The sequence below is a fragment of the Setaria viridis genome, chromosome 5, assembly GCF_005286985.2.
Source record: "Setaria viridis chromosome 5, Setaria_viridis_v4.0, whole genome shotgun sequence".
Lineage (NCBI taxonomy): Eukaryota > Viridiplantae > Streptophyta > Magnoliopsida > Poales > Poaceae > Setaria > Setaria viridis.
Window position 1 is genome coordinate 41,875,274 of NC_048267.2, and position 22,125 is coordinate 41,897,398.

At 49.5% G+C, this 22,125-nt stretch overlaps 1 protein-coding gene and 1 pseudogene across 1 annotated transcript; both read right to left on the reverse strand.

Annotated features, from left to right (window-relative positions):
- Positions 1-957: 957 nt before the first annotated feature.
- On the reverse strand, positions 958-2,955 carry LOC117857680 (amidophosphoribosyltransferase, chloroplastic). The gene has a single exon (XM_034740481.2). The coding sequence runs from the start codon at positions 2,863-2,865 to the stop codon at positions 1,246-1,248; it is 1,620 nt and encodes a 539-aa protein (XP_034596372.1). The 5' UTR covers positions 2,866-2,955; the 3' UTR covers positions 958-1,245.
- A 7,796-nt stretch (positions 2,956-10,751) lies between these two features.
- Positions 10,752-16,980, reverse strand: LOC117856550 (uncharacterized; annotated as a pseudogene).
- Between the last annotated feature and the right edge of the window lie 5,145 nt (positions 16,981-22,125).

Sequence of the window (22,125 nt, forward strand, 5' to 3'; positions counted from 1 at the left end):
TCACACTGCTACTGATAGCTCAAGTTCACTAGACATGGGTTACACCTTCACATAAATAAGACTGATTCAGAGAAACCATAGAAAGATGACCATCATCAGGAAAGCAGCACACGTCTCGATCAAAACAGAGGATGGTATCAGAGTAAGGCAAAGATTTCAAGGACCAAATTTGAAGATGTCAAATGCAAGCACTCCAACAGAAAAGTGGATTTGAGTCAACATATATGCTACAGATGAGCTCAAGCAGCAACCCCTGTCGAAAGAGCGTTTGTTTTGGACATGATTAATAACCATAAAACAAGAATCCTGTCAACGTCGTGATGTTCGGCTTACCTCTGAGGCTTTGACTGCCTTCTTGAATGCAAATCAAAATCTAAACAAACTGTTGTCGAAAGACAGGCAGCTAGTATGACATTTACAGTCACAGGCTTGACTGCAATCTGCAGGCTATCATGCTTCTAGTGCTAGAGCAGTAAGATTCCCGGAACTTTCATGCTTGACTTGGCACATTAACAAAGTTGTCAAATAAGTAATTAGCAGATACTATTCGATCTCCAATTCAGCAAGGACGTACGCGGTCAACATTTTTTATGGACAGGTCAGTTAAACCTTTGATTCTAGAGAAGCATTGCAAAGCTTGCAACTAATTCATACCAACATTCTGAAAAATAATCTGTTAGCCAATCTAGAGCAACAGAACATCAGATACCAAGACAAGGAAAGTAGAAGAACTCCCCCCAAATATTTCAATTTTTGTACCTGGAGAAGTATCGCTTACATCACAGTCAAAGGATTCATCTAGCTACTGAGCATAAGTAAAATAGATGATAGGTATTATGCTGTAAAACTGATGATCAAAATTGAATTCCACAAGCATAACATGTCAATTGTTAGTATTCAACAACAGATGAAACTTTATGCAACTACGTCAAGAAGCAGCAAGGTGAGAGCTGACTCTGAAGCGAACCCAAAATAGCATCATATTAAACCTGAATTGCCAAAAAGGTAGTTCTTTAACCCTATGCCACTGAGACAATTTTCTTGTTATCCATCGTCATCATCATAGCAATACAATAAGAGTGGATCAAACTCGTAGTAGCGGTTTGATCAATGTCTAAAGCTTTTAACCTCAAAATTCAGATGGATGAATGCAATTGCAATTTGCAAAGGTAAAAAATGCCAGGCCCAAAATTGAGTCTACATTCTATAGTAAGCATGCAGAGTATAGAACCACTCCCTTTCTTGTTAGTCTTCGAAGGCTGACACCAGCTCCGGCACCGGCTCTGGCACAGTGGGCAGCACTGGGTAGTTCCTAGAGAAGCAGGCGTCACAGAGCTCATGCGCTTCATCACCGTAGATGCTGTGGAGCTTGTCGAGAGAGAGGAAGGCGAGCGAGTCGCAGCCAATCGTCCTCCGCACGCCCTCGAGGTCCATCCTGTTGGATATCAGCTCGCCCTCGCTCGGCGTGTCGATGCCGTACAGGCAGGAGCCGATGACCGGGGGGCTCGCGATGCGCATGTGCACCTCGCGCGCGCCGGCGTCGCGGAGCAGGCGCACAATCTTGCTCGAGGTGGTACCGCGCACGAGCGAATCGTCGACAACGACCACGCTCTTGCCGGTAATGACGCCGCGCACGGGCGCGAGCTTGAGCTTGACCGCGAGGTCGCGGATTGCTTGCGACGGTTGGATAAAGCTGCGGCCGCTGTAGTGCCAACGGATAAGGCCCTGCTGGAATTCGAGACCCGACGCCTGCGCGAAGCCGAGCGCGGCGTAGAACCCCGAGTCCGGCACAGGGATGACGACGTCCGCGGTCGGAGCCGGGGACTCCTCGGCGAGCGCGCGGCCGTATGCGCTGCGGCGCTCGTGGACGGCGTGCCCAAACACGACGGAGTTGGGAAGGGCGAAGTAGATGTGCTCGAAGACGCACGACTTGCGGGGGCGGTGCGGGACGAGGCAGGCATAGGACACTGACATGTCGCGGCGGTCCACGACCACCACCTCCCCGGGCGCCACCTCGCGCTCGTAGGCGGCGTCGATGAGGTCGAGCGCGCAGGTCTCCGACGCGAACACGATGGCGCCGTTGGGGCGGCGCCCCATCACCAGGGGGCGGAAGCCGAACGGGTCGCGCACGGCGAAGAGCTTGTCGGCCGTCAGGAACAGCAGCGAGTACGCGCCGGCGAGGCGCTCGCAGGCGTCGCAGATGCGCGAGAGCAGCGGGCGGGAGAGCGAGGTGGCGATGAGGTGCAGGATGACCTCCGTGTCCGACGAGGTGTTGAAGATGGAGCCCTGCGCCTCCAGCTTGTTGCGCAGCGCCTGGTAGTTCACGAGGTTGCCGTTGTGCGCCACGGCGAGCTGCCCGAACCTGTACGCGGCGAGGAACGGCTGCACGTTGCGCATCGAGGAGGCGCCGGCCGTGGAGTAGCGCACGTGCCCGATGGCGGCGTTGCCGGGGAGCTTGGCGAGGCGCGTCGGGTCGCCGAAGACGTCCCCGACGAGCCCGAGCCCCGTCACCGATTTGAGCTTGCCATCGGCGTCCGAGGCGGCGATGCCCGCGCCCTCCTCCCCGCGGTGCTGCAGCTTCTGCAGGCCGAGGTAGCACAGCGACGACGCGTCCGGGTCGCCGATGACACCGAACACGCCGCACTCCTCGCGGGGGTGGTCATCGCCGTCCGCGTCGAAGGAGAACGGCGTGACGCGGTCCGGGAACAGGGCCCGCGCCGGGGCGAGGCGCGCGGCGCAGTGCCGCAGCTCGAGCGGGGACGGCTTGGCAGAGCACCTGAGCTGGTAGTGGTGGCCGGTGGTCGGCGCCGCAGCGGCGCGGCGGAGGAGAGGGGAGGAGGGTGTGGTGGCGGCGGTGGCGGCCATGCGTGTGTGCGCGCGGTGGTATGGGAGTTTGGGGGAGGTGAGGGCTATCGACGCCCTCCCGAACCCACGTGAATGACCGGGATTTAAGGGTGCGTTTGTTCGAGGGTTCAAGTCGGTTCGGTTAGGTTAGGTTGGATCCAATTTGCATGGTGTTTAGTTTAAAATGTAGTGGGTTGGGTTAGGTCAGATCCAATTTGTATGGCGTTTGGTTTAAAATGTAGTGGGTACAGCATGGTGTTTGGTTTAAAATATAGTGAGTTGGGTTGTCCCCAATAGGAAATATAGCTCATAGATGCGAATTGGAATGGTCCACCCAAAACGATCGGACCATCCCGACCCAGTTCGCTCCCCCGTCACGCCATCTCACAACGCTAGGGGTGGGTGCAAGCGAGCCGCTCCACCGCTCCAATCGGCCTTTGCATGGCGTTTGGTTTAAAATGTAGTGGGTACAGCATGGTGTTTGGTTTAAAATATAGTGAGTTGGGTTCGTCCCCAATAGGAAATATAGCTTATAGATGCGAATTGGAATGGTCCACCCAAAACGATCGGACCACCCTGACCCAGTTCGCTCCCCCGTCACGCCATCTCACAACGCTAGGGGTGGGTGCAAGCGAGCCGCTCCACCGCTCCAATCGGCTGGCACGCGTCGAGCGCGGCGTCAGGGAGAAGGCAGCCGATGGCGCGGGCGCGCAGGGAGGAGCAGGGCGGTGCAGCAGGGCGGTGCGGCGTGGAGGAGCGAGCCGACGTGGTGGGGAGGCACAAGGGCGGCGGCGGCATAGTCGGGGCGACATCAGCTGAGGAAGAAGACAGGGTGAGGTAAAAAAAGAAAAGAGGATGACAGATGGGCCCCGCAGCTGACAAGTGGGACCCGTTGCTATCGATGTTAAAATAGCATCCATTTCATCCCTTTCAGACCCTTCAACCAAACAAAAGACTGGAAAGAATCCATTCCTCTCATCCAAATACGAGATGGGTTGAATCCAACTTACAAAAGTAGGATGAATTCAACCCATTCCACTTGATCCAAAACCAAACACACGCTAAAGCAGCTAGGCATGAGGCTGTATTCCTCCAAGCCTGGATAGCGTGTATTACTGTACATGAGATATACGGCTGGTCCAGCCGTCTAGGAAATTTTTTTTGAAAGATCTTTAGGAAATTTCTTCGTGCCTTCTCTGGACTCGTGAATTGTTTCCCACCTGGTGCAGGGGAGATTCATTAGGATTTTCAAGAAAGATTTTACGTTTGAATGGAGCAGAGTGCACCCAATATCTGTAAACGACGCGGATTTCCTTCTGTAATATTACAGGTAAGGCAGACATTAAGTATGCAGATATTATGTATTTATTACAATTATTATATGGCAATAGGAAAGAGCACAAGTTTGATTCATCTTCTCGTCGTCGTTTTTTCTAGTGTGAAAGAATATATGTAGCATCAATTTTGACATATTTCAAACCTTAGAAACCATGACTATATAGAATGTATAATGTACCAACATGAGAAAGTTGATTGCAATGGTTGAGCAGCACAACAAACTCAATTTAACTTTTTTTTTCTAATACGACATTGGTGCTTACACCATCAACTTCGAATGCCTTTTGTTTTGCAACAACACTGCATGAATATCAACACATATCCCGAGGCAGACGTGCCCGAGCAGCATGCGCCCGCTTCAGAGCTTCTCCGCCGCGTGGCTTGATCTCTCCGATGCCCGCCGCTTCGCCCAGTTGCCGGCTGCGACAGGATGGATCCACGCGCCCTCCTCCCCAATCCCAGCGGAAGCCCCTCTGCAACCCTTTCTGCCTCGCCTCGTCTCGCTCGCGCCCTCGCCGGCCACGCCATGGTGCCCCGTCGCCGCCGTGGTAGAGCTTTGCCGCTGCTGCGTCAGACTGCCTCACGACTCGCGCCCATCATCTCGCCGGATCCCCGGCTGCAAGCCCCGATGACCTCCGACTTTTCCGCCTCTCCACAGTCGCGCCGCCCACGAACTCGCTACGCGACGATTCCTCCCTCGCCAACCCTGACTCCGGCAGCAACAACTCCTTTTCTCGCCCCACCAGTGACGTGCTCCGGCAATGCCGCCGTTTCGCGCTTGCCCGCGACGCCGTTCGCCCTGTCACTTCGCCTGTTGCAACCTTGCTTGTAGCGCCTTTCTCCCGGTCACACCAATCAAATCCGCCGCTCGACGACGCCCGTCTCCGCCAAATCTAAACCCCGGCAAAACCGCGCCTGCGCCGCCTTGTCTCCAGTGCCCAATGGCCGAAGACTCTATCTCCAAGGTCCTGTTCCGCCGCTCAATCGCCGCCATGGCAGCGCACTCCATCTTTTTCTTCCCGGTCTTCGTGCTACTCGAAATCTCTCTCTTCCGCGCCGCTATAAAAGGGAATGCCAGAGTTCCACCGGAGTTCCTTCGCCTTTGCTGTTTCGCCGCCCCTACTCTGAGCGCACCTGAGCACTTCCGCTGAAATCTCGAAAAGTTCCCTTCTTCGCTTAGACCCGCTTCCCCCAATCCACCCAGTCGTCTGCTCCTTCGCGCTGTGCTAGAGCTTCCTTGTTGCCCACAAGAAGCTCCGCCGCCGCCGGAGCACCCTCTAACCTCGCCGCCGCCCAAGCCTTAGCGCTTGAGTCTTTCCACCCGAGTCTGTTCCTTCCCGACCCCAAGCTTCACCTATAAACCGAAGGTAAGCTGCCGACCCCTTTCCGGTTCGCCCGACCCATTTTTCCGTCTCGCCCGACCCTGTCTGTTTAGCCGACCCTTATCCGCCTCGCCCGATGACTCGGCTGTATCCTTTTCCTTGATCCGAGGGTATCTGTGTAAAAGATTGGGATTTCTCTGCGTTAAGTCTGAGGACCCCGAACACAGTTATCCCTTAAAGTTTAAGGGTCAGATCACAAGTCTATTCCCATCCGACCCTTTTATCTTGCTCTCCACCAACTAAAGTAAACTTCCCCACCTTTTCTGTAGCCTTGCTACAAGTGTCCGAGCTTAAACTGCAAGTGTTGTTGAAATAACCGTCTAAACACTAACTCCTGCATTGCATTCGTGTAGAGTTACATCTCGCTGACGGCGTCTACGAGCTACACCCGACGCCCGAAGACGGAGCTGTAGTAGAGCTGCCACTTCCAGAAGCCGAAGCAGCCCCAGCTGAAAACCAGTTCTCCTCCCCTCCACTTGAAGGCAAGCCCCGGAGCATGAACCCCCAAATTTCTAAACTTGCACATGCCTTCCTTCTCATGATTGTGCATTTACGTATAGGAGTTGTCTGCAACCATAGATGCATGACATAGTTCCTTTGATCTGAACACTAGTTTGTTGGGCCGAGTAGTTGCTATGCTTAAATTGAATCGGTAAAAGTCGAGTGATTTCCTGTCACTCGCGAGTTATAAGAGTTGGTTGTTTTCTTCTGTTGCAACTATAAGGACAATGGACGGGGCAGGGTTATGGTTAACTCTTTGGTGGTCGGTTGATCGCCCGTCCGTTTATTGAACCTGTTAAGGCCCGGCAGTGGTGGTGTTCGTGATCAAGTGTTTGAAAGTACTATCCTCATACTCAATATGGGATGGGGAAGTCTAGTACCTGATTGAACCTAGACGTGAGCGGTCGCTCCACTGTCCTTGGAACGAAGTTCCCCTGCGGCCGCACATGGTGGCAAGTGTGATTACAGAACGGCAGAGGCCGGGTCTGTGGAACCTTGCACCAAAGGAAGTGGACCCGACACGGATTAGGGAATTGATGGGGAAGGCCGACACAGGAAGCGACCCTCGGTGGTGCGCGGATGTCGTGAGGTTAGGTTCACCATGCATGGTTAAAGAACTCGAATCGATTCGTCTGCCTCTCATGGTTTGAGACTGCTTGATCGCTATGCTACACTGAGTAATGAAAGAGTCTGATGATGACATGGTCTTAATGTTGAGCTTATATACATAAAGTTGGATCTATGCTTGCTTAGAGTAAGTTGCCAACATAGACTAGTTAATGAACTAGAATCTGAGCTAAAACTTGAAAATAAGGACCCAACATAGTCGCTTTTGGCAAACAAAACCCCTCAGCCAAAGAGCCTTGCATGTCTAGACGTGGTGGAGTAGTTTTTCCACCGGTCGGTTAAGTCTTGTTGAGCTTAGAAGCTCAGCCTTGTTTGTGGCTTCTCTTTTCAGGTGAAGTTGCAGCTTCAGAGCTTGCTGCTGGCACTTGGCCGCCCCAGCTCCCTCCGGGTTGGACGGTTGAGTGGGATCCTTCCTCGGACGACGGGGAATGGGATCATTGATGTCCTGGCTGGCCTCCCCAGGGACATCCGACCCCGACGAGTAGCTTCCGCTTTGTGTTTACTTTCTGTTGTTTCTTCAGAACTTGTAAAACTCTGATTTTAACCAGTGTGTAACAACTCATTAATCAAATTGTGGACCTGTTGTATTCTCTGGTACCACTCACCTTCGTGTGAGCTATGCTAACTCGATCCTATTAAGTGGTTAAATCGGATGAAATCCGACGACACATCGAGTTAACTTGATTAAGGCATGGGTGTCGCTTGTCAGGCGACTTAACCAGGCTTTAGTCAAGATAATCCGAGGTGGTTCTGCCACACAATGTCACTTGAACTGGGACGGAGGGAGTAAGCATTTTCAACAGCCAAGTAGACCAAACTGGCGGCGTCGGAGCCGTCATCTACGATCTACTACGGTGCAGTCCTAGTACAGTCAATTTTGGGCCACAAAAGGACGCAGCCACTGGAGATCCTCAGCCCTCAGCCCCGCGATTCCATGAGCACTGACGTCGTCGCTTCATTTTTTTAGAGTTTTTCTTTTCTTTTTCGAGAGACTGCTTTCACTTTTTCCAATTCCACACCGCCGCTACCCCACGTGCCCTGTGTGTGATGGGCTCGAGGTGACAGGCCCACCTAGGCTAACTCGTGGGCCTACCACTGAGCCGACTTGACCGTGGTCCCAGGCCAAGTGGGCGTAGTGGGTCTGGGTGCTTTCATGAATAAAGTCCGGCCCCGCTGAACATACGGCGGGATACGGGCCATACATACGGCCCGCGAGCGCGTAGAGAGGCCATAGCAGGGATGATAAATCGCTGACGGAGGCTACACGTACGAAACAACTGCGCCAATAGAACTGGAATTGTTCTTCGCTCTTCTTGAAAGGCATCAGGCGCAGAAAAGTTTATGGTGCGTTTGGTAGCCTGGGCTGCTTCAGCCGGGCCTATGAGCCAGGTCCGAGCCAGATCGATCAGGTCCATGGGACATAGAGATGTTGATTGGCAAATCTGCACCTTATGGTGCTAGCTGGGCTGGGAGGGTGTTTGTTAGGATGGGCTATAAGTGGGCCTCCATAACTAATCCAAACTGCCATCTAAAGATGGCGTTTGGTAGCCTGGACAGGGGGAGTTGCCCTCACCACGCGTTAGCACTGGTAAAGGTTACCCCCATTGTCAGGCGCCCAGAAATGCACAGATCACAAGAAGAACAATTAAATTGAATAAAAATAGAAGTAATTAGGGAGGTCAACGCTACAATTGTGATCCAAATTTACAGAGGAACAAAATTACATCAAGTTCACAAGGTAATTAGCAACCTAGTTAATATAATTAGGGTCTTGCTTGCATGAAAGTTGAAGTAAAACGCAGCAGGAACATGACGCAAAGGACAATAAGAACTTGCAAATGCCAACATGGATAAAGAGAGCACGAAGAACCACAATGACACCAAATTTGAAATCAAAGAATGTCCACCAAACCATTAATATACAATGTGAACATATAATGGGTCAGGATCGAGAAAAAAATGGCAACCAATTTATCAGAATTGTATGAAATCAAGTCATCATCACCTAAAAATGGCTCATGATACGAATAAGTAGGGGAATCTTGAGAAGGTTCCCTTGTGCCTTAGCAACGGGCAACATCTCCAAGCCTCATTGCCACCAAGTAAAAACATCAACATGGGCAACATAAACAAACTCAAGTTAGGAAAATCAGATAAAAGTGAACAAAAAAACCTTAGACACAACACATTTGATCAGTCATCATCAGCAAATAAATGATGCATGGCTCAGATTAAGTGTAATACTTGCCTAACAAATAGAACAGAGGTAGGAGTTGCCTCCTGGTGAGGCAGTCAGAGGAAACCCTAACCGCATCACTAGGAGCTAACACCTGCTATGGTCCAAAATGGTGTGTTTGGTAGCCGGTGTGTCATCATCGCCATCCACAGAAACAACACTACTGTAAAGGAAATCAAGAAGGCAGCAGCATAAGAGATCAAGTAGGTTCTTATTAAGGCTCAGTTCAAGTGCAGATGCATGCGCGAAGGAGCTACCTAATAGTGAGGCAACCAAGGCAAGGTATGCCTTGTTTGCTTCAGTATGTAAGCAGTATCTTAAGGCATGCATGCTACCACCTTTACATCATCGCCACCCGAAATCACATAAGGTGTCAGAGAGGGTTGCTTCTGTCCATCTGCTAGGTCAATACTCGCTAAGCTTGAGTGGAAGTTCACCAAGTCACCATACAGCAACTTAACCAAGGTCCACATCGAGCTTGGGGAATACAACCTAAGCTCAAAGTCGCAACCCTTTCATCATCTGCATACACAATTGATACATGGAAATTAGAAGAGAACCAAAACAGAGGCCTCACCACATGGACATCAGATATGTCACCTTTCTCTCATCGTGCCTCAAACACTTGAATTGTAAGAATTGCATTTGGATTAGAAAAACCAAAAGGTCATAAGAGGAATGTGATGGGTCTGAGCATCCCCTAAGCTCATCATCCCCAAATATGCAAACATAAATTCACAGCACCCAACATGAATGCCTCAGTACAAATGCATCACAAGCATGAAAAAATGTATGTTGGGCCTCAGATTAGAAGTGAAATCTCCAACTGCCATACAGATAGGTGGACTCAAAAGTGGCAGCAGAAGAGCAGAAACGAAGAGTAGAACAGAGGTAATAAAGCTGAAAAGACACTAAATAAAGAACAACATGTATAAGAACCACAACATAGGAGCCACTTTATCATTGTCCTACCCAAGGGTAATCATCACAAGCCAAAAAATAGGAAACCAACAAAACCAACAAGGTAACAAGTCATGTAGATAAAGAACTGCATGTAAATAGGAACAAGTGAAATACCCAAAACATGAACAACAACAACATGGTAACAAGGTATATAGCAAAATAAAGAGCATATGTCACCAATTCAAATAGCAACCTAAAGAATAGGAGGAATATGTCAACAAGGCAACTAAAATAGGTAAACAACAGTAGCAGAATGGAAACCAATAGGTAAAGAAGAGCATGCAAATGGTAACAAGTTAAATACCCAAAAGATGAACAACAATAACATGGTAACAAGGTATATAGCAAAATAAATAGCACATGTTACCAAGTCAAATAGCAACCTAAAGAACGGGAGGAACATGTCAATAAGGCAACTAAGATAGGTAAACAATAGCAGCAAAATGCAAACCAATAAAATTGCAGCAAAGTAGAACATGAACATGTCCACATGGCAAAATACTTAAGTAAAACTAACAGGAATGTAATGTAAACAGGCATACATGGCATCACATCACAAGCATCACAAGTATATATCAGTACTAGATCCATCATATTACAATACTTACCATGCAGTTCCTTAGCAAATAGTTAGTACCAAAGTTCTTAACCTTGCCATGCTGCCATGAAACATAATTAGTAATTAGCCACCCCCATGTGAATCCAAAAACCACCACAAAAGGCCAGGTGCAAGTGAGGCTACACCCTACTAGGTCAGACCTATGTATATAGAGATCTATGCAAAAGAAGGGAGTGGTCAGGGATGGAGACTTGCTCAACTGTTTTCCCTGAGCTAGAAGGCAGCAGCAGCTACCACATAACTAGTAGTAGTGCTTGCCCAGCCAGGTCCCGAGCCAAAGGGTGCGGTGGCTGTCGTCCATCTTGACAAATGCATTGCCCTGTGACTTGTTGTCCAGGATGTGGCTAAAAGCAACGATCAGGGCCTCCTCAGAGAAGTCAGGGGTCAGCATCATAGCATTGTAGAGGTCAGGGTGCACCTGCTCAGGCCCAGTCTCCCTCAGTGTTGCTGCCACATTGTTCACAGCAACTGTCATGTTGGTGAGGACAAGTACCTCCTCCTCGGACATGGCAGCCCTCTTCCTCTTGCTCCTAGCGCAGCATGCAGGGGCCTTAGAACCCTCACTAGAGGCAGCAGGCTTCACGATCGTCTTCTGATCCACCTGCTGCTCAGTCAAAGTCAGGTCAACCAATTGCTGCTTGTCCACCTTCTTCTCCGTTGTCCCCCCAAACCTAGAGAACACACCTAGGGCCTCTCCAGAACCCATGGCCTAATGGCCTGTTGCCATGCCTCCTCCAAAGATGACCTCCATCTGCGCGTAGTGCTCAATGGGTTTGTTCACCAGCTCAACGTCTTTAGGGTGATCCTGCAAAACAGACAGCAAAAAACAACTACTGTCAGTACTTAAAAAAAGAAAAAAAATTGACAAGTATTGAAAAAAAAACATATAGCATGATCAAAGCCCTCACCTTGCAATGGCCAAGGTAGTGCTCCTACTCAAGAGTGATGTTGCATGTGTCACCATCCCAGAGAGCACCACTGAGGTCCCTGAGCTTGCACACCCTGCCCCACCTCTGCCGCCACTTATGCAGGTGGTTGTACACTAGAGTGGCGGTGACATGCTCCCCAGTCTACTCCTGTAGGTGTGGCGGAACCGCCCAAATTAACTTGACCAAAATGCACTTAAGTCGCCTGACACGCGATCATGCACTTTAAGCAAGTCAACTTGGTCGACCGTCGGATTTCATCCGATAAACCACTTACACAGGATCGAGAAGCATTGCTCACGCGAAGGTGAGTAGCACAGAGGTTACAACATTCCCATCACATTAACATAGTTCAACATTTAATATATCAGAGTTTTCAAAATTCAAACAAGTTTGCAAGGTTCAACCAGACGAAGTAAAACAAGCGGAAGCTAAACGTCGATACACGATATCATGATGAAGCCGATCATGTCATCAATAATCCTTGCCCTCATCGTCCGAGGAGGGATCCTACTCGACTGTCCAGCCCGAAGGGAGCTGGGTTGGCCAAGTGGTGCCAGCAGCCATATTATTGACATCACCTGAAAAGTTAAGCCACAACAAGGCTGAGCAACTAATACTCAGCAAGACTGACCCATCCGGTGATAAAATACTGTCACCAACTTCTAAACATGCAAGACCCTTTTCGCTTTGGGTTTGTTTTGCCAAAAGCACCTATATCCTATCCTTACTTTCAATATTTTAGCTCGAGTTCTATGTTCATTAACCAGTCTAGATTAGCAACTTACACTAAACAATCATAGTTTCCCAAGCAATTAGAGAACAAACATCCAGATTAATATCATCATCATGTTCCATCTTTACTCAGTGCAGAATAGCGATCAAGCAGTCCCAAACTATGAGAGGCAAACGAATCAATTTGAATTTATTAACCATGCATGGCAAACCTAATCTCACGACATCTACGCACCACGAAGGTTTACTTCACTTGTCAGCCGTCCCCGTCGATCCCTTAGGCATGTGTCAGAGCTAATTTCCTTTGGCATGCAATGCTCCATAATCCCGGCCTCTGTTGTACTATGACCGCACTTGCACCCACTGATGCACCATGGGAACGACGTTCCAAGGACAACTGGAGGGTATGCCACGCCCCAGTTCAATCAGGTACTAGGCTTCCCTATCCCATACTAGGTATGAGATTAGTACTTTCAAACACTTGATCACGAATGCCGACACGTTTCAACCTTAGTCCATTTTTATGTAGACAGACGGGGCAAACCACCAAGAACCAAACATAAGCCCGGCCCCATCCATCGCCCTTAATAGTTGCAACGTAAGTAAAGCACTCAACTTCTATAACTCACGAGTGACAGGAAATCACTCGACTTTTACCGAATCCTATTTAGGAAAAGCAGCTACTCGAGATCCTGTCATACTAGTATTCAGAACAAAGGAACCTAAGATCATGCAACTAGGGATTCCAAACAACTCTTGTAAACGTAAATGCACAAATATTAACAACAGAAGGCATGCACAAGTTCAGCAAAACCGGGTTATGCTTCGAGGCTTGCCTTCAGTAAGGGTTAGCGGTTCTTTGAGGTCTTGATCTAGCTTGGACTCGCCTTCCAAGTGATGAAGCTCCGCGGCGGGTTCTTCCTCCGGTGCAGGGTGGAGCTCGTAGGTTCCGTCGGCGAGATTAGCTTCTACACGACATGCATATGCAGGAGTTTATTTTCAACCAGGCGCGAACACGAACGATGCTCGGCATGGATTACGGTAGAAAGGAAGTTGCCTATAGGCCACATCCACCTAAACAAGGTTTTTAACTTCTCTTAACTTTGCAAGGAAGGTGAGGTCGGGTTTAAACTTGCAGTTGACTTTGATGGTGACTGTGCACATTTAGATTATTGCACAAAGAGAGAGGGAGGTTGTGTTTGGGGTGGTTCAAGTGCATTAGGAGAGTTATTTACTTCTGAAAGTTTTTACGTACCTCTTCCCAAAATTTCTTATTTAGCTTATTAGGATTTGTGTTTCTATTTATCTTCTATTAACTATGATTTAAAAGGCCTAAACAAGGAATAAAACCATAAGATATTATTGACAATAGTAACATGAGCAAACTTATTTTTGTAAGAAACTAGACAGAACAAGGATTCCAACAAAACTGATTTGGTATTTTTCTGATTTTTCCTTGATTTAAGATCTAATTTCCAAGTTTCTGTCGATTTAAAATGAGTTAAAAGAGTCGGATTGGGGAAACTTACGATCTGACCCTTAGACTTAAGGAAAAACTGTACCGGGATCCTTAAATTTAATACAGAGAAGTCCCCAGAATTTAACACGGATACCCTCGGTCAAAAGAAAAGACACAACCGAGCCCACGGGCGAGGCGGACAGCACTCGGGCGAGGTGGACAAGGTCCGATCGCTTTCACGGACGATTCAGGGTTAGGAAGAGCTGGAAAGGGGTCGGCAGCTCACCTCCAATCCTACTGACGAGGTCTCGGGGTCGGGAAGAAACAAGCCGGGGTGGAACAAGGAACAACGGCGACTCGGGTCGGCATCGTGAAAACTAGCAGTGGCGATCCGGCGAGACAGGGGTTTCAGAGGCTCTATGAGCAGGTTGGCGAGCTCTAGGCGATCAAGGCGAAGCTGATGGTGAAGGAGTCGCTGCGCGGGGCTGGCTGGAGTGGCAGCTCCAAGTGCGACGGTGAGTGCGGTGGAGAAAAACAGAGCAGCTAGTGCCGCAAAGGCGGTGGTGGCGAAGGGAACTCTGGTAAGAGGCTTCGGTGCCTTTTTATAGATGCGCGAAATTGTTGGGAGGAAGGAAACGAGCTCGAGCGGGCGACAGGATAAGATCGAGGGCAAAGGAAATGCTCTGTCGCGGCGGCGATTGGTCGGCGCCTCTATTGGCCGGAGAAGCGGAGTTCCGGGGATAGGATCCTCCAGGCATTGGGCAAAGAAGATAGCGTCAGGCAAGCGCAGTTTTGCTGGGTGGAAGGATTGGCGAGGTCGAGCATGCGTCTGGTCGCTTCAAGCGCCGGATTGGGGGCGGCGGCACGGCCGGTGCCCGGCGGTGGCGTGGCGTGCGAGGGGGAGGAAGGCGCGGGCGCCGGTTGGGCGGAACGGCTCGTGCACAGGGGGAGGGGGACAGCCTCGGCGGCGATTGGCCAGCACAGCACTCACCCCGTCTTGTCGTGGGTGCAGGTAGGGCGACAGCGAGCTCGCCGGTGGACGGCGGCCATGTGGCGGGCGACGCGCGGGCGAACATGCCCGGACGCGCTAGCGTCGAGGCAACATCGGGCAGAAAACCCGATCAGCTTTGGGGACCCTCCACTCACGATTTTCAAACTAAATGTTCAAAAGACCCTTAAACAAACTTGTAGTACTGCGGTTGTAGTTCAAATTTATTAAAATTTTTTGCTTAGATTTTGAAATGATTTGGAGAGAACTTGAGCCAAAGTTTGCTAAAAACTAGAGTTTTCGGACTTTAGGCATTTCAGCCGAGTTGATGAAATCTCAGGAGTTTGGTTGTCTTTGACTCGACTTTAGGGCAGTTTTTGGTTTGAAAAAGACCAAGGTGTTATTGAAGGAGTTGCTCTTCGGTCTTAGGACTTCAACTTCTATTAAGGCTTTTCTCGAGTTTAGTTCAAAAATTTGGAGGAACACCCTCACCAAGAGGCGCACTCTGGACGGTTTCCAGACTTAGAGCTGGAACGCCCAGAGGGCTGAGTTAACTATTTTACCCGACTTTGATCAAGATCTTGAGCAGGTTCGGTTACGATTTAGGCCTGGGTCAGTGTAACAGAGTTAGAACACACCCAAGGGACTACAACTTTTACTAAAGGTCTGACTTGAGGTTAGGTATGAATTTGTGAGATAACAAGTTACAAAGTCGAAGAAAAACTTGAATTCCAGGACTTAGGTTGTTTGTAGGGTCCTATAGTATTCCTGTTTTGATTCTTGTTTTTGACCTTCTCCCACTCCGAATTAGCCAAAGTGTCTTTAACAAAAGTTGTTTGAAATAAGAAGTTTTACAACTCTTATTTGGGCAAAACTTTAAGTTTGCATATAAAATCTCAAGTTTTATATTTAACTCCAAAAGGAGGTTTTTAGGGTCAAAATGGACATTTCACCTCTTTTGCTTAGTGACTACTGACTTGTTTATGTTTAATTACACCTAATTAAGGCAGAGTTGTTACAGTAGGGCCTTGGCCACCTTGTTCACATGCACCTCCTTGAAACCCTTCTAATGTCTCACACCAATCCCAATCAGCTCACACATGCGACGTAACACAAACCCAGAAGTAGCACTGGTCCACCTCATAGGAGGACGCGGAGCACCACCACCAGCACCGCCCCCTATCCAAGACCACTAGCACCACCGCAACCACCAGCACAACCTAGGGCCTGAGCAATAGCACCAAGAGCACCAACACCACCCACAGCAGCAATAGCATCACCCACACTAGCACCACCACCGCCCTGACCCAGGCTAGAGGCACCACCAACAGCAACCTGACCAGTAAGTAGCTAACTAGCACAAGCAAACCCAACAGCAGTGGAACCAAAGAACACAACCTCCTCAGCCATTAGCCTAGGTAACCAATAGCATAGATGGCAATTGCAACCATTAATTACAGAACACATGATAGGTTAGGTCATTGCAGCCCTTAATTTCTCAAGGAAACAACAAAATAGATAAATAGGAGGATGTAAACAAACAATAGATGTTGAGTAAAACAGCAAATCACATCAAAAGCAATTGTTAAGGAAAAACAGGCAAATAAAAACATCAAAAGCAGGATGACAACAAAATTATTCGGTACAGTAGTTGTCTCAGCTAGTTGCCGCATTCACCACATCAATGCCACACCATGGTTCCTTACAGTTCTAATACAGCACAGAAAGAAACTAAACCCTAGAGGACCCCTTGTTCTGCCACATAGCCAAAGCCCACTCATCCCTCTGAACACCCTAGGCACGTGCTTCCTACCACATTGTAGCATGTGTGGCTACAGGCTGTGACTGTGTAGGAGGTGATGAGAAATCCTCCCCTGGGACAACTTCATCTACCCCAAAACCTAAAATCCAGTTATGCAGAATGCAACAAGCAATTACAACTTTAACTTGGGAGGGATATGGATGATACATCTTATTATCTAACATGCGAAACCCACACTTAAGTGCCCCAAAAGCCCTTCAACTGTGGTGCGGACGGATGAGTGCCTAAGGTTGAACAGTTCCTTAGCATTGCTTGGAGTTCTCCTACCCTCAAATTCTGACATGTGGTACCTAACAACTCTATATGGTGGTAAGAAGCCAAGCCGCAGTGTGTAGCCAGCATCGGCGAGGTAAAATTTTCCTACACATGAATGCAATTAGGACTGATCTTCCACCACAGCGTACCAAACAAAATAACAATGTGGGCTTGCAGTGTACCTTGGGGGACCCTCAACCCATCATCTCTCTCTAACGCATCATCTAGGATCAGCGCATCATGAGCTGATCCTTCCCACCCAGCAAGGATATAGGTGAACCTCATGTCGAAATCGACAGCAACTAGCACATTTTGTGTTGGGCTTTGCTTACGGCCTCTAAATGCAGCCTGCATCTTAAATGGAACTCTAGACAAAATGTGGCTTCAATCAATAGCTCCAATGCAATCCTAAGATAGTGCAGATGCAAGCATCAGTGTACCATGAAGGTAGTAAAGAACAAGAAGTTATGGACACTACAAACAATCCCAAGTACCTTGAAGTATGGGTTCCATCTCAGGTTCCCAAGGATTTTAGGAAGTGTGGCACCATCAGGGGCTCTTATCATCTCACCCCTCAACTCCCCAACAACATAAATCACCTACGCAAATTACCTACTGATAGTCTCAATGGACCTCCTAAAGGTGTGATGAACCACCCGAAATCTTTGGTTGTGTCCCACAATGTGAAGAAACATGGCTACCTGCTCCTCAACACTAGTGTGTATGCTATCCTCTAGAAGGTGCATCTCCCTAAATAGGTTTACCAATTAGAGCTTTATGCATCCTTAGCATGCTTACAGACTCTACCTCTGTGCAGTTATAAATTTTATCTAGGTTTGCCTGCCTCTCAGCATCCACCACTGCCCTAGGGACCCAAACAGAGCACTCATCCTCATCTAAATCACTCATGCCCCTCCTAAGCCTAGAGTACAAGAATACAATGCATACAACAATAAGAGCAGCAGCTTGAGAAGCCATCCTGGCACGGTACTCATGCAAGTCCATCTACATTGTTTCATGAAAAGGAATTAATTTTAGAACTTATAGTACAGTAATGGAACTCAAGACTTTCTACGGTGTGGCAAAGGACAATAGGATGGGCAAAACACGGGTCATAGCCACGGCTACTTAAAAAATTAGCTTCCCAGTGGCTCCTCCTCAACATCATTGACACAAAAAGGAACCCCTTATCCAAATAAAGAGACACCAGAGGGATCATAACCAATGCTGCTAGTGAAACTAGCCATCCAGAGGCTCCTCCACAACATCATGGAGCATAGAAACTCCAAATCCAGTTGAAAAGGTGAATCAGGGATCATAGCCACGACTGCTACTCAAGATAGCCTTCCAGAGGCTCCTCCTCAACAACATTGAACAGATCAAACTAAAATAAGGCAAAAAATATTATTGCCACGGCTGCTACTGTAAGGTAGCCTCCTAGAGGCTCAGTGCACATAACAGAACTTGCAATAGGGACACATTCATGCCAACAACTCTACATCCATGCATTATCTACACAGGATATGTTAATAGATGAAATAAACTGCGATAGATCGAACAACAGGTGCAACAAACCCTAAATAAGTTAATGTATGCACTGCAAATAACAAGAAACATGACAGTTCTACAAGTGCACATGCATATCCGGCAAGGATCCCAAACTAAGCGCGAAACGAAACCCTATCATCAGTTCACCTTTCCCAAAACCCAACCCATGACGCATGTACATTTCGAACTAATGAACCGGAACAAATCTAAGAACAGTACGAACAGATCATAAATAAGTTGAAGTAATAAGACACATGACAGATCTACAAGTACACGTGCATATCCGGCAAGGATTCCAAACTAAGCGCGAAAGAAAACCCTATCATTAGTTCACCTTCCCCAGAACCCAACCCGTGACGCATGTACATTTGCAACTAATGAACCGGAATAGATCCAAGAACAGTACAAACAGATCAAGAAGAAGTTTAAGTAACAAAAAAAGTAAGATAGATCTACAAGTACCATGCATATCCAGCGAGGATACCCAACTAATCGTGCAAGAAAACCCTAGTACGCAAACAACCCCTTCCCTGGAACTCAATAGATCGAAGAACAGTACCAAAGATCTGTCGTAGGAGCCCAAATCCCATCGTCAAAAGCTCAAAAACGACAACTTGAGGACATGAGGGGAGCAGATCGGGGACATACCTCCGCGAAGATGAAGACGGCCGTTGTGGGGAAGAGGAGGAAGACGCGTGTGTCGGCAAAGGACCCGAGCAACGACTCGAATAGCAAGTAGACGAGGCAGATCCGCTCAGTGAAGCGGAAGAAGTAGGTCACGACCGAGACGAAGAGGTTGGTGAACTAGCCGGGGACGATGAGGAAGTAGATCTACTCGGTGACGAAGATGAAGCACGGATCCAGGGTTGGTTGGTGACGGATATGCCGATGTCGCTGGTGAAGAAGACCCCGCGTTCACCGAGGAAGAAGACCCCACGGCCGTCGGTGAAGGCGACCACGGATGCCTTCGGAACAGCCACCTCGCCACCAGCCGTGCCGTCACCTTCGCCTAACTCACCGGGTTCAGAGGAGAGGAGGAGTTGAATGGGAATGAGAGAGAGGAGAGCGGAGGAGTCGTGAGTGGAGGCGGCACGTCTGGGGGAGGAGAGGGCAGGCGGCCGGGAAACCTCTGCTATATACCGGCGCGAGGTAACCCTAGACGGCCCAAAAACTGGCGCCAAGGCCCGCGAGGTCTCCCACCTTTCCCTCCGCGTACGCGAGAGGCGCTCGCTCGGGCCTGCACCGCGTGAAACGATCGAAATTAGCATTCCACACGGTGCAGCCTAGCAGGCTGCTTTTGCACCGCACAGGCTTGGCTTGTGACCCTATCCAGCCTACCGAACAAGGCCGTTTGCACCCCGCGGGTCTGGCTGAAGGCCGGTTCGGCCTACCAAACACACCCTTAGTCGTTGGGGCAACGCCGCAACGTGTTGTGGTCCGTGAACACTGAACACCAGTCACTGTCGAATCTGAAGCTCTAATCCAACACTGGTAGAGAACTGACTTTCGATGTACCCCCTTTTAATCCTGGTTTAATGTAGGCCCGAGAGAAAAGGGGGTGCGCGGAGCTTTACTCCCGGTTGGTATTTGCAACCGGAACTAAAGGCGTCCGTTTGTCCCAGGTCAAAAATCAGCCACTCGTGGGGGACTCTTTAGTCTCGGGCCTTGTTTAGTTGGCCAAATTGGGAGGTGCCAAATTACTGTGCTGGCACTGTAGCACACTGTAGCGTTTCGTTTGTATTTGTGAATTATTGTCCAAATATTGACTAATTAGGCTCAAAAGATTCGTCTCGCAAAGTGCAACAAAACTGTGCAATTAGTTTTTGATTTCATCTATATTTAGTACTCCATGCATGTACCGCAAGTTTGATGTGATGGGGAATCTTCTTTTTGCATAGTGCCAAAGTTGGGAGTTGGGGTGAAGTAAACAAGGGCTCTGGTGAAAAATCAGCTACCCGTGAGAGACCTTTTAGTCCCGGGTGGTAAGACCAACCAGGACTAAAGGTCACCATTTTAATCCCGGTTGTTGTTACCACCCGGGACTAAAGCTCACGACACTAACCGGGATAGAATGGGGTTTTTTATCCCGGTTGGAAACACTAACCGGAATAAAATGGTCCCCCACGAGTGGCTAAAAAAGAATTAAAGCCCTCGGACCCTTTTTATCCCGATTTGTAATACCAACCGAGATAAAAGGGAGTTTTTAATCCTGATTGGTGTTTCAAATCGGGTAAGAGAGTCCCCCACGGGTGACTAAAAAAGAACTAAATCTCTCGAAACTTTTTATCTCGGTTTGTAATACCAACCGGGATAAAAGTCCCTTTTATCTTGGTTGGTATCTGTGATAAAAGAGTCCCCTAAGATTTAGTACAAAAGGATTGCATCCCCTGTATAATCAGATGTGGTGTGTAGGTGAGATAGCAAGGAGAGGCTTGAGGTCGTGGGTTGGAATCCCACGAACTGCGCACGTGCATATTTCGCGTAAAAATCGCGTGACTTACGATTTGGACGGGGTTCTGGGAACCCTGGGGATTTAATTTTTAATTTTTTCCCTACCAACCGGAAGTAATATTGGGCCTGTTCGCTTCAGCTTATAAGCCGGCTGAAAAGCTGAAACGGCTGATTTGTTGTGAGAGGAAAACACTGTTTGGTGGCTGATAAGCCGACTGAATAAGCTGAAGCGAACAGGCGCATTGAGTTTTCTACCGGTGCAAGCAGGGAATCCTACTCGCGTCCTCGAGAGAACATGGAGTTGAAGTTCTCGGCTTGCTTCTGGCACGCCGCACGCACCCATCACCGCCCAACCGGTCAATCCTGAGCGGTCGGCGCAGGTCGTCGTGGCTGGAATCCTCGGCGCGTCGCGTGATTCCTCCCGGCATTCGCCGTCTGCCTGCCTCCACCAGCCTTCGCCCTTAAGATTAGCCGGGCGCAGCAGGCTCGCTAGAGTCCAACAACGCGAGTCCCCGTCACGGAATCAGAGCCTCGGCGGCGTCTTGCGGAGCCCTCTCACCACCGAGTCGCCCGCCGCCACTCGGGTCGGGTGACGGGTGGTGGTGGTCAGCCCGCGCGGCGCCTCATCCGTGCCGTGCCCGTGCCGCAGGATTCCGTTCGTTTTGTCCACTCCACACGCGGAGGTGCGCGGGGCCGTGGAAGCCGTGGCGGGCAGCGGGCCGCCTCCCTCGTCCAGGAACCGGGGCCGACGCAGCGATCCTCTCGGCTGGGTTCTCGTGCTCAAGCTGCGCTCTCGTCCGCACACCCGGACTGACGTGACGTCGGCTTGCCATGGCTTGAAAGGTGAGAATCACCGGGACAGAGAGATGCGCGCCGAAAGCTGCGTGCTGGTGCGTACGCGATTACCCCGAGAACCTTTCCCGGGGCCGCACGCACCGCACCGCAGCTCCGCGTTGTCGACGGAGAAACGCAAGGACGTGGCGTCGCCGAAAACCATTGGTCGGGCTTTACGTGACGAATGGTCACGTACGCTCCGCTGTTGCGTGCCAACACCACACGCCCGTGGTCCGAGCAGACGCGTGCATGCTCTTCTTTGGCTGTGAGGCGACGAAACGTTGTGTTGCCCGGGAAGCCAAGGTCACGTACGTTACGTTCCGGGAAGGGGTGTCTGCTTGGCTTTGCGCGTTCGCTTTGTTCGCCCGGCCGGCCGGCGCCACAGCAGGACGGGCCAGTCAAACCAGCATTTAGGTCCTGTTTGGCATGATTCCAACTCTAGGTGGAGCTGCTCCACTCCAGAACTCCAGGTGGAGCCAGCTCTGGGTGGAGTTGGAGCTGTCTGGTGAGGGTGTTTGGCTGGAAGGGTGTCCCTAGCTCCAGAAAAGAGGAGTTTGAGGGTAGATTGCCTTTCTTGCCCCTGGTTCGACTTGAACT